General features: G+C 42.9%; 1 protein-coding gene across 2 annotated transcripts; it reads right to left on the reverse strand.

The window, feature by feature from the left end:
* Window positions 1-483: 483 nt before the first annotated feature.
* LOC118787212 (delta-like protein 4) lies at window positions 484-10,320 on the reverse strand. Of its 2 annotated transcripts, XM_036542692.1 has the most exons (11): window positions 9,837-10,320; window positions 9,440-9,700; window positions 8,958-9,015; window positions 8,025-8,288; window positions 6,410-6,470; window positions 5,712-5,842; window positions 5,330-5,499; window positions 4,570-4,792; window positions 2,631-3,366; window positions 1,908-2,016; window positions 484-1,488 (listed from the first exon to the last, which is right to left on the reverse strand). In XM_036542692.1, the coding sequence occupies exons 1-11, from the start codon at window positions 9,888-9,890 to the stop codon at window positions 1,483-1,485; spliced, it is 2,073 nt and encodes a 690-aa protein (XP_036398585.1). In that variant the 5' UTR covers window positions 9,891-10,320; the 3' UTR covers window positions 484-1,482. The 2 variants fall into 2 exon arrangements, with proteins under 2 accessions (XP_036398585.1, XP_036398584.1); XM_036542691.1 differs by lacking the exon at window positions 484-1,488 and having other exon boundaries at window positions 1,664-2,016.
* Between the last annotated feature and the right edge of the window lie 1,476 nt (window positions 10,321-11,796).

Below are 11,796 nucleotides of genomic sequence, written 5' to 3' on the forward strand. Positions count from 1 at the left end.
CCTTTCCTAATTCCAACAAGTACAGTACTGTCCACTGAACGATTGTGAGCACATGGATTTCACAAGACACAGACACCCGCTTGTGATTAGCACAAGTTACAAGACCATACATTAACCAGAGGAAGCCATTTCTACTCCAGACCATAAGCCTTAATGGACACAGCTAGAAGTGATCAATCTCTGTTATCTGATTACTCTTGTCATTTAATAAGACCAAAAACAACAGTGTACCAGGAATGCTTTCATTGTTACAAAAAAAAAACAAAAACAAAACAAAAAAAAAAACAACCAAAAATAAATTCATTTTTTCCATCATCAAATTAAAAACAGTTTGAAAGAATAACATGTACACTTTAGACTTCTTTTCCTTATAAATATACATTATATACAAAATAATCTTATAAAACATAGAAAGATCAGTGCTTCATAATATTTAAATTAACTAGTGAAATACTAATCTTAAAAAATAACATTATTGGTTCTCTCATTTCAGTACTAATTATAGGCAGTCCATGGTGTGATAGTCACTCCTGCAGTCCATGGCGTGATAGTCACTCTTTATTCTTCTTTGTCTTCGTTTATGGGCAGTGTTGCATAATAAGTTTTAAATTGTACTTGGTCTTGAATCCCGCTGGCACTGCTCTGTGTATTGTGGTCCTGTGGTTTTCTCTCAAAATCCCTTCAGAAAAGAAAAAAAAAAAATCCCTCCATTTCTGTAGTGCAAAGGATCCAAGACAAGCGGGGCACCAATTTAGCGCTTAAACCCATTTTTTAAGGCTCTGTGATTTTGGGCTGCATACAATCTTTATCAAAGTTTGGAAATAAAAAAAAAACAGTCATTTTACACAGTTCACGTAAGTCTTAGACATTCTCCTAAAATGAACCGTCTCCAGTATGTTTTTTTTTCTCTTAAAATTGAGAATTTGACCGATTCCCATTTTATTCTTGCATAGCACTCAGTCTCGGAGCTGGAGAGAAGTAGCCAGTTCCTCTCACAGGTCTGTTGGCTGATGGTTGGTTGTTTTTTTTTTTTTTTTGTTGCTTTTTTTTTGTTTTCCCCCGCTGGTCGTCACAACAAGGTGGAGTATCCTCTGAGGGGAAACTCTTTGTTGCTTTCGCAGGTCGTCTGCTTGGTGGCGGAGGTGCACATTTCTGCTGTCCCTTTTCATATTTTCATAGCCGCGCTCGCTCCCGTCACCCTTTTCGTGGGTCCCGTCGTGCGCGCCCCTGTGGGAGAACCGTCTGAGACTCCCTCGCTTATTCTCCTCGTCCCATGTTTCAGTCACTCGTGAACATTCTAACACTTGTTCAAAGTTGAAGTCCTATTGCATTCACAGAGCAGACGTCTGCTCTCTCCAGTTATCAAGTTTCAAAGAGCAGCAATTTACATTTAAATAAATCCCAGTCTCTTTTATAATAATTGTAAACAGTCCAGAAGATACTCCTCCTTGATAGTGTCTCTTTTTAAATATCTTCCACAGTTTATACCTAGAAAAGAGGAAAGGGAAATGTGTGAGATTCAATATAATCAATCCGAGCAAAGAAATATCATGATATCCCATGATAACAATAAATACACTGGTTATCACTACTGGTTATTATAATTAAAACAGTAACTAAAATTAAAGTGTAAAAATTACACTTTAAGTGGGCCAAGTGTTAACTTTAAGAATAATTCTGCTTCTTTAAAAAAACAGACAGCATATCACTTTCAAGCTCTTTGAAATTGAATTCACCGCCTAACTCGAGTTTTTCGTAGGCATATAACAACAGTAACAACAGATACGCATTCTCAATACCAAGATCACCGAGCTAGAACACAGGCCTTGCTGTTAAATGATATCACATTAAATGTCTCAGGGAAGCAAGTGCACTCTTGGCAAAGTGTAAAGAAGAACGGTGTTTACCTCAGTTGCTATGACACACTCATTCCTCTCCTCTGCTATTACAAACACAGACTGGTAAATCGAATCTCTTGGGGTACATATCGTTGATATCCTACACTCCGGCTTTTCACTGCAAATAGAAATCACAAGGCTTTGCATTAAAACACAGAGTAGAATGGCAGCAAATTGTAACAAGTACTGTTCATGAGGAGGAACAAAAGGACTACGTCCAGTGGTAAACAGTGGTCCAGTTTTCCCCACTTAGCTCTCAGCAGTGTGTAATGCTTATTGCTAGAAATCACATACAATTTCAAAGTTGGAATGGGCCTCGAGGGGAAAGCAAATCATTTGATAGCATTTGGGAGTAGGGTATTCAGTTAAAAATACATTTGGAATAAAAGCACAGACCCTAAGACTCCAGTTGATGGTAAATGGCCTGAGTTAAGACCTACTTGGCTGCTGTTCCTGCCAGGCCCAGCGGTCTCGTAATGTGTGTCTGCGAGTCACTAAGGTCAAAAGCACACGCATGGGTATGTGTGTGTGTGTCTGTGTGTGTGAGCGTATCATGGCCAAGCCTTGTGTAGATAACATTACGAGACTAGATTGCCCTCTCTCAGCCATAATAAGAGACCAGAGTAAAAAGGAATTCAAAGAATCTGTGTGCAATCTCTTGAGAGTTTGTACCAGTTTTAGACGCAAGAAACAATCCACTCTCAGAATCCTGCATAGAAGCTCTCATCTCACCTGTACATTCTACTCAGCGGTATTTTCTCCTCTAAACACTTTTCACAGTCGGGACTTTTATCCTCCTGGGACGGGTCGTCCTTGAAGTCCTTGGAGGATTTGTATTCCAAGTGGTAGTTGTTGTGTTTGTAGTTGGTCTTTTCCAGGGCACAGTCCACCTCCAGGTCTACCTTCCTGTTGGTGTTCTTCAGCTGCGAGGCGGGTATCAGGTTGTCCTTCTGGAAGTCGGACAGGTTGTTCATGGTCTCCGAGTCCTGCCCGTCACGCCTCCTCTGTCGCTGGATGTGGCGGAGTATGACGGCCACCATGCAGAGCAGCGTGAGGAGCACCACCAGCCCCACCCCCAGGGGCACGGCCGCCCAATGGAAGGCCTCGCCAGGGTCGCCGGCGAACGTGGGGCTGGGGGCGGGCAAAGGCAGGCTGTACGCCTGGCAGCGGGGGCCGGTGTATGGGGCGGGGCAGACGCAGACGAAAGGCTGGCCGCGCCCCGCTGTGGTGCAGGTCCCGCCGTTGAGGCAGGGCCGGGAGGCGCAGTCGTCCGCTGGCACTTCGCAGGTGCGGCCCATGTAGCCCGGGGCACAGGTGCAGGTGAAGTCGTTGATGCGGTCCACACAGGTGCCGCCGTTGGCGCAGGGGTTCGGGGCGCACTCGTTGATGTTGATCTCGCAGTGCTGGCCTGTGAACCCAGACCGGCAGCTGCAGAAGCGGGCGTTTCCATGGAGAACACAGAGGCCACCTGAGCAGGGGAGACCACAGGTGTCACACGTGGGACTCATGTAGCCTGAGCACCTTAACCAACAGGAACTGTGCCAAAATGCCAAAATGTCTCTGTGTGTGTCACGTTTCAGAGGAGGTCATTAAGAAATGTCATGTGTACAGTAAATATGGAAGAACACTGCGGGTCACTCACGAAACATTAACACCGCCCACCTTTTAAGATGCCGAGTAAAGTCTGAACACTTTCACATAACATCATATGAATGTTAACTCCAGATAATATGTGTCAGATAAAAATTTTTTAATACAGATGTGTAGCTCTGGACCTGCATTTATAAAAAATTTGATAAAACAGCACTTAAATGTGGAAAATTAGGAGAATCAGATCAGAGTAAACCTGGGGTTAAATATAAGAACTGCTCACAAATGACTCGAGAGTACATTCAGAGAGCTGAGATTCCTCTGATACGGGATGTCTTCAGGGTTTATAATGGCAATTAATTTATAAGATAATACTGATTCTGCTTGTGACCTCTGATTAAATTAAAGTCACTCGCATTACCAATAGAAATGATTAATCCCATTCCTGAATTAAGACAGGTGACAAAACTGCAAGACATGGCAAATGTGTAGCCATCTTTGTGTGGGTTTACATTATCGGTAACTAAATACGTTCAAACAATTTGTTTTAGCAGAAAGTAAATATGCATTTACGTAATCAATTTTATGGAGCACTCAGATGACACAATTTGCTCCAGTTACACTATTCACAAGCTATATTCCTTTGAGCATGGATGCGTGTACATATTTGCGCATCTGTTGATATGAAACAGTAGTGTAGAGGTGCTAATGGTCAACACTAAAATGCGTAGCGCATGTTAAAACCACACAACACTGTATCAGTATACTATTAGATGAAACTTTTAGCCCATTCTCAAACCTTCAACTGAGAAGATTTCTGAAACCTGACCTGCTTTTCATTTTGGAAATCATATGTAGCAAATTCGAGAACATTAAAATGCTAAAAGTGAGTCTAATTGGCTAATTGGCTAAGGCTAATTGAGCACAGCTGAAAAGCAGTTTTATCCTAGCCACTGGCAGTGGGATATGTAAAGCATTCCTGGAAACTGCTGATTGTTTGAATCTGGACAATGGGTTGTTGGGTTGTATCCCATTCCTGTTGTCAATGAATCCCAGGAAAAAAGAGGAACTTGGGGCGTACCGTTGGCGCATGGGAGGGACGTGCATTTGTCCACCCTCTTCTCGCAGTTGAGGCCGGTGAAGCCGGGGGGACACTCGCAGACGTAGCTCCGCCCGTTGTCCTTCTCGCGGCACTTCCCGTTGTGGAAGCAGGGCGAGTCGGCGCAGGTCAGCAGGCTGTGCTCGCAGTGAGGGCCCTCGAACCTTGGAGGACACTTGCACACGTAGCCACCGTTCTCCAAGTCCTGTGAACCAATCACAGATTACTTAGAGACCTTCCCCCACAAGGCCATCCCGACAAGGTCCAGTTTCAAACTGTTTGGGATGTGCTCACCAGGGTGACATGAAAACAGACTTTCGGACAAGTGGCGTCCAGACTATGGGACAGCTCTGTGACAGGAGGTCACTCATTACATTACATTACATTTGTGTCAATAAGCAAACATTCTTATCCAGTACATCCTTATCCAGAGCAACTTACAAAGATTAGTTTTATCCATGTATACAGATGGATATCTGTTGAGGCAATTGTGGGTGGAGTACCTTGCCCACGGGTACAACAGCAGTGCCCCTGTGGGAAATTGAACCAGCAACCTTTCATTCACAATCCCTGCTCCTTACCATTGCACCACACGCTCACTCGCATTCTTTCACATCGGTGCAAAGGTTTCAGGCAGACGAACGAAAAACAAAAACAGGAAATGCTGTTTGTGCTGTTGCCGTGGGAAGCTGGAAGCCCCCCTCTCCCCAGCCCCCGCCGCCCCCTCCCCCCCAAGGCTTACCACGCATCTCCCTCCGTTCCGGCAGGGCTTGCTGTCACACTCCTTGACCTCCAGCTCGCAGTCCACTCCTGTGAAGCCTGGGCGGCAGGCGCAGGTGTAGCTCCCCTGGCCTGTGTTCATGCAGGTGGCTCCGTTGTGGCAGGGCTTGTGGTGGGTGCAGTAGTTCAGATCTGTTCGGACACACCGGTAATTGCATTAAAAAAGGGCGGCTCACGCATACGGCGGCTGCAACACAACAACTGCTTAGCTCTCGCTGCAAGTCAATGGGAGCATTATCCAGCAGATCCACTTCTACAGTATGCGCGTGCGCTATCATACATGTCTATGCCTACCACGCTGCAGTGCTGTGGGACGTTAAGACAAAGGGGATATAAAGCCTCACCCTGGTCACAGAGGAGTCCACCCCAGCCCTCCTCGCAGTTGCACTGGCCAGGCTGTTGACAGGTGCCATGCTGACAGGCTGGGTATCGCTTGCACTCGTCACAGAAGGTGCCCTGCCAGCCCTCCCTGCACCTGTGGGAACAAAACAGCACCCTTTCACAAGCGCTCAAAAAACACACCTTGGTTGATCACACCCCCAACCACGCCAGTCCCTCCTAAGCTTTAGCAATACATTGGTGTTAATTGCTCCTGTGACCCAGCCATTTGCGCACAAAGCTTCTCTGAATCCTCAAACAATCGTGACCAATGAATGAGAGTAAATAAGGGGGTTTCAGCCAGGGATGCATTTTGAAGGCTTTCAAAGAATTCCTCTGCATACAGACATTGTATTTCACACATTACACATTTAAAAAGCAAATACAGTTATTATGAGGTTGCATTTTAAGGGTTTATTGTCTAACTAGGTCAGCCCATTGGTGGAATGGAGTAGTATTATGAGAATTATACTGACAGATCGAAACAGGAAATTCAAGGCTAAAGGCATTTAGTCAATTGAACTGTCAGAGAATACCAGAGCTGTTTTGTTGCTATGACTTACATGCTGTGATTATCCCTATGGCTTTTCAGCATTACAGTGGGAAGGACCCAATGAGTAAATGTTAACCTAGCAATGAATTCACTTTCACCGCATATACTTACACACACTCTCCTGGCTTGGAACAGTTTCCATTTCCCTTGCTGCACCCTTCAAGACAGATTGCTATGACATAAAAAAAAGAGATAGCCAGACATTAGCTTGGTTTCCAATTCATGGCTTCATCAAGCTTCCAAGCTTCATCAAATACAGACACACAAAAGGTTTGCTTAAAATCTGACTACCATTAAATTCTATAATAAATAAACTATTTATTTTTGAGAGTTTCTGGCTTTACTATCATAATTTTTGTTTTGTTTGTGGTGACATTTTTTTCTGCTTGAAGGCAAGTGAGTCTAACCTGTTATCTTAGCCAAGCATGCTAACGAAGCCTGTTAATTTGCTGCTGCTGTGTTGTGTTGTATGTGACATTGATTTTGCATGGTTACAAGGCTAGTGTTTAACGGCTGGTTAGCCCTGAGCAGATGCTTGCTCTCAAAAGCGGACAGCTGCTCCATTGTTGTTTGTAGGCTGTGCGAACCATATTTGCAGCTGCTGCGCTCCCACTCAACAATAGAGACCGCAATTTAGTGGCGCGTGGCGGATAATAATGCTGCGATTAACCCGGCGCGTGCTGCTCTCCTAATAGAACGCTGGCCTGGGATTAAGTAACCCCGCACGCGTTCAAAAAGGGAGGGAGAAACCAGAGAAAGACACGGAGAGAGGGAGACTGGAGGGGAGGGATGGTGCACGTGAAGGGTTCTCAAGCCCCAAGCATGCATTTGCTAATTTATAGGAAAACAGTCCGGGCAGCGAATACCAAAAAAAGATGAACGGAAATGCGGCGGCACAGATTTGGGGTCTGTTTGGCGCCACATTTAGAAGCAGCACATACCAATTATAAATTTACCGCGAAATTTAACATGTCTGCGGCAATGACAGGGGAAGCATGTAGGTTTCAATTCAGTCTCATGAGGACAGCTAGTTAACCAGCTGCTGCTTTTTATAGGTTTATTCACCAAAGCCGGTCACGACAGCCAACAGAAACAATAATTTTCTAGAGCACTACCAACGTATATTTTTTTTTGCCAAAACAACGATTTTGCAATCCTGTTGCTACGATAACTGATCTTTTGCTTTCTACCAAAATGGCCCTGTGAACAAAATCTCCCTTGACAAGTGTCGCATTTGAGAAGTTCGATGTGTAAATTGTGCATATTGAGCCATCTCCCCACATCCTATCGAAACGAAGAGCTCCATGATTTAAAACTGCACGTGTCTGCAACAGACACTCTGTATTTGGTGTGGATGAATACCACCATATCCTTGCACCACTCCACTCCAAGGAAGTCTATCTATAGTGTGACACTTATACGATTGATCTCGTGCTCTTCTTGTGAATGGATAGTGGCCGCGTTTGCCCTGGCTTTCATTTTACAACTGCGTGTGGGATTAAGCAAGAAAAGCACGGCTAAACGCTGCCATGCCGACTAAACCAGGACAGCTGCCGTCACTGTTTACGTCCAGTTACTACACATCAGATGACTGTCACACTGTAACACTGAAAACATTCTGAATCTTGCACTGTCTCAAACTGAAATGTACCAGTGTTAAAACGTGAATTTCTGAAGCAAACCCAAGTATTGTCAGGCCAGTGCATTGTTTTCTCCGGTTGCTTACGTTCTTCGCAGTATCCTCCCTTCCAGCCAGGGAGACAGGATATGTGCCCATCAGGGTTGCAGGTGTAGTGGCCAAAACGGTCGTCCCTGGGCGCGCATATTTTGGAACAACGCTCGCCGTAGTAATTTTCATTGCAGATGAACCGGTAAGAATACCTTAGCTCCGTCTGCTTCCCGGTCTGCACATCCTGTGACCATTCAGCCCCTACTTCCAACTTTCTTTGGATGGCAAAATAGCTAATCAATAAATCGGGGTCGTTTGTGTCTGAAAAGAAGAAGAAGACAAAATACCAACGAAATTAGAGTTTTTCAGTGACCCTTGTCTTTACTCCACAGAGTATACAGTATTGGTTAGCGTCCATCAACGGTACGAAGTGTTTTGTACAGCTAAATTAAACACGTTTCCTCTTTAATATTTCAATAACAGATGGTCAGTCTGTTGAACACCCGTTTTCATTATATCTATTAAAACCCATAAGCCCTTTCTTTCAAGTGCACAGTGTACTGCGATTGAAAGTTCCTCTTCCTTTATGTCAGCAAAACATTCTCAAACCATTATTCCCTTTCCAAAGGGCGGAACAGAAAAAGGTGTAAAATACAGGAAAAGGCAGTCAGGAGGTTTTGGCAAGGTTTAAATATTCTCACCAAAGACCAGCTCACTTTCCCACGCCAAAAATAAACCAGAGGAAGCGCAATTGTGTAGGAGAATAAGTATGAAAAAAGTGTTTTGCAGCACGTAACGAAGCAGATGGTACATAACAATTACAGAAATCACATTTTATTTAAATTCTTCCTCAACTAAATTATACAATAAACCGATGTAGCTGTTTGTGTTAAGACAACATATTAAATATATAATACCCCCAACGATTCTTGTATAAAAGAAATATAGGGACATGTCTCCCTCTCGTGGTGAAAATATCCCTGTACTCACCTACAGGTAGATCCGCAACGGGAGAATACCAGGCTTCAATAATTAAAGAAAACGACCCCTGAGAGTAGAGGGAAAATCATTACAAATGAACAAATAACAATAACAGCAATAATAATAATAATAATAATAACAATAATAACAACAACAACAATAATACAGCTTAAAAGTCTTTTGTGTTTCTAAAACCAAATCGTGCGACCCATTGTACAAAAATGTATAAAAACACACTTAGCTTGAAATTGATATATTTCGGTCTGGTACGACAAACACTTTGCTGGTCAATTTGACATCAACAAACATCAATTCTAAGTGAAGGCGTTTGCTCTGTGTTGCTAATTACACGTGCAGTTTCCATGTATAAATACATGAAGAATACACACGCGTTTTAGAGAAGATGGCAGTTGCTCTTAACATCATGCTATAGTTCTCCTTCATTTTATTTTGACAATCGATTCAAAAAGCTACAGCATCAGGTGGCTTACCGGCCATCCAAAGATGAACGGCAGGCGAATTGGATTGCTGAAACTGTCGCCGTCCATGACGCTGAACGAGTTCGTCCCGAGCACAGGGGTAATGAAAGTGCCGAAGATACAGTCACCTGGCGACACCACAGCCTGATAGTTTTTCAGGCAAACTCGGAAAAAAGTCCTGCAGTCAGGTTTGCACGCCTTGCCATTTGCCAGTAATCCTTTATTATTCTTAAAATCATGAATCTCGAGCTCGAATACACCGGATCCCAAAACCTTAAGAAAAAAGAAAACATTGAATAATGCATTAGCTATTTAGAATATAGTAAAAGCTTGAAACATTCATTATGTTATATATTTTAACCCAAATATGTCCAGGGATCCATGAATAGTAGTGGGCGTTGCAATTTACCTGTGCCGATTTCGTTATGCTAAGTGCGATGATAAAGGTGAACCAAGCTGCCATCCTTTCCGTTTCTCCAGGGCAGCCGCGCGTCGCCTTAAAAAATAACCTGTTACCCCTCACAAAGCTCCTGGTCCGAGTAATCACCACAAAACGAAACGACAAGAGAAGAGATAAAAATATATCCTTCTTCGAGCTCACTTCGCGGAGCTCCGCTTAGAGTGTCTCCAAAAGCACCACGCGCAGGTTTTAAAATTCCTAGTTATCCAAAAATGCAGGTTTAAACGAATAAAAGGGAGTTCAGTATCCAGAGCTTGTCCCCCATTTGTTTCACGGTTGTGTCCACCTTCCATACACTCCAAAATATTACTTCATTGTGCGTCGTGTTGATGCCACTTGTGTTTTGCTCGTGCAGAAACGCGCGTCTTGTAGCGACAATTTTGCGCAGTGGAGATGTTACTTGTCAGGCTGATTTTTCCTAAATGGAGCTTGCTTGTCGCCGCCCTCAGTTTATATACTTGCTTCGTGTCCGTGTTGCTCATTATATAAACTGTCCATCAGTAAACACCGCCCACTTTCCACCCGCCCCCCCGCCTCTCCAACAGCACTCATACCCAGATTTAATACCCCACCACTATGCTGACCACCAAAGGAGACAGACTGATTATTAACAAGCCGAGCATCTGTTGATATATTTACAGCACATAGGGGTGTGTATATAAAAATATATATATAACTGTTACATATACATACATATGATAATACTATGCAATGTTTATAACAGGTTATAACATCTCTATGAAACGAATTCGTTCGCCATATTCTATCTTTCATTCAATGAATATTTGATATGAATCGCAGTTCATGTCTTCAGTTTTATCCCATAGCTCTCGTCATTCTGTTTTGTTGTAATTACATTAGACTGCATTATTAGGACCTTGCATGCACTGCCATCATATGGTAATTTCCATACCCCTGAACTGATGCTTAAAGCAGGCTGTCTTTGCAATGGTTGGGCTTTATGTTTTGGAGCTTTGGAGAAAAAAAGAATGTCAAGGCACATCATAGCAAATTACTTCATTTAATAGTTAATTAATTTATTCTGTTTTGTTCTTGTTGATCGTTTCTCATTTGGAAATAAATGTTGACTTTAAGAGTCAATGATTTAAAAATAATGTTCTAACGCGATTTTAACGGTAAAAAAAAAATAATATTTCCCTTGTAAATGTGCGAAATGGAAGCGAAAATGTCTAAGATAAAGCAAATTGCATAATATGTGAAGGAGTGCAAAACATCTCACCGAAAAGAAACTGAACACTTTTATATTTTAATGTGTGTTTGGACGACGTGTCGCTATCCTGGTCCTGCTAACTTATTTCACGTGCAAGGTGAATATTTTTTCCGATCTCTAACTGGGTTTACCGCATGTGCTTGGTGACTGGCTGCGCTGTGCGCCCGTGAGGCTAACCCAAGCGCTTGCCGCGTGCCTATTATTGTTGGGTCAAGCACAGAGCCTCTTTCATGTGGCGTTTTATTTAAGATTGTAAAAGCGATGGGGGAGATAACTATTCAGCTGTATGATAATGAGCTCCAACCAGAATTATATGCTTCCGCAAAATCATAAACCCCTGTGTGCCCGCGGCTCATTGGAAATCTGAAGGACACTACGCAAACACGCACGCGAAATGTAAACCTGGTTCATCTTTTCAAGAACTTATATTTTATATATATGATAAGCTTTTATTTTTTGTTTAATAGCCAGTGAGTCATAACATTTAAACGGACTTAAAGGACATGCGATTTAAAATTCGCCTTCGTGAATTAATCGTTATTTTCAACAAATAAACTACCATTAGCTGGTAGAAGTGGGCGTTTTTAAATTTATGAGTATCTATGTGGTATTCATATAAAAAAATCTATTCATTAAATCATTTTAGTGAGCATTTCAAAATAGCTGTCGATGACTGGG

This window comes from Megalops cyprinoides, chromosome 12 (assembly GCF_013368585.1).
Source record: "Megalops cyprinoides isolate fMegCyp1 chromosome 12, fMegCyp1.pri, whole genome shotgun sequence".
In the NCBI taxonomy this organism is placed as follows: Eukaryota; Metazoa; Chordata; class Actinopteri; order Elopiformes; family Megalopidae; genus Megalops; species Megalops cyprinoides.

Bases quoted from the DNA above. Each gene is read 5' to 3' on its own strand.
- LOC118787212 (XM_036542691.1), bottom strand. From the start codon at position 9,890: ATGGCAGCTTGGTTCACCTTTATCATCGCACTTAGCATAACGAAATCG. The intron at 8,289-8,957 runs GTGAGTACAGGG...TCTTCTTTTCAG, and splicing joins CGTTGCGGATCTACCTGTAG to ACACAAACGACCCCGATTTA. The intron at 5,500-5,711 runs GTGAGGCTTTAT...GTGTCCGAACAG, and splicing joins TGGACTCCTCTGTGACCAGG to ATCTGAACTACTGCACCCAC.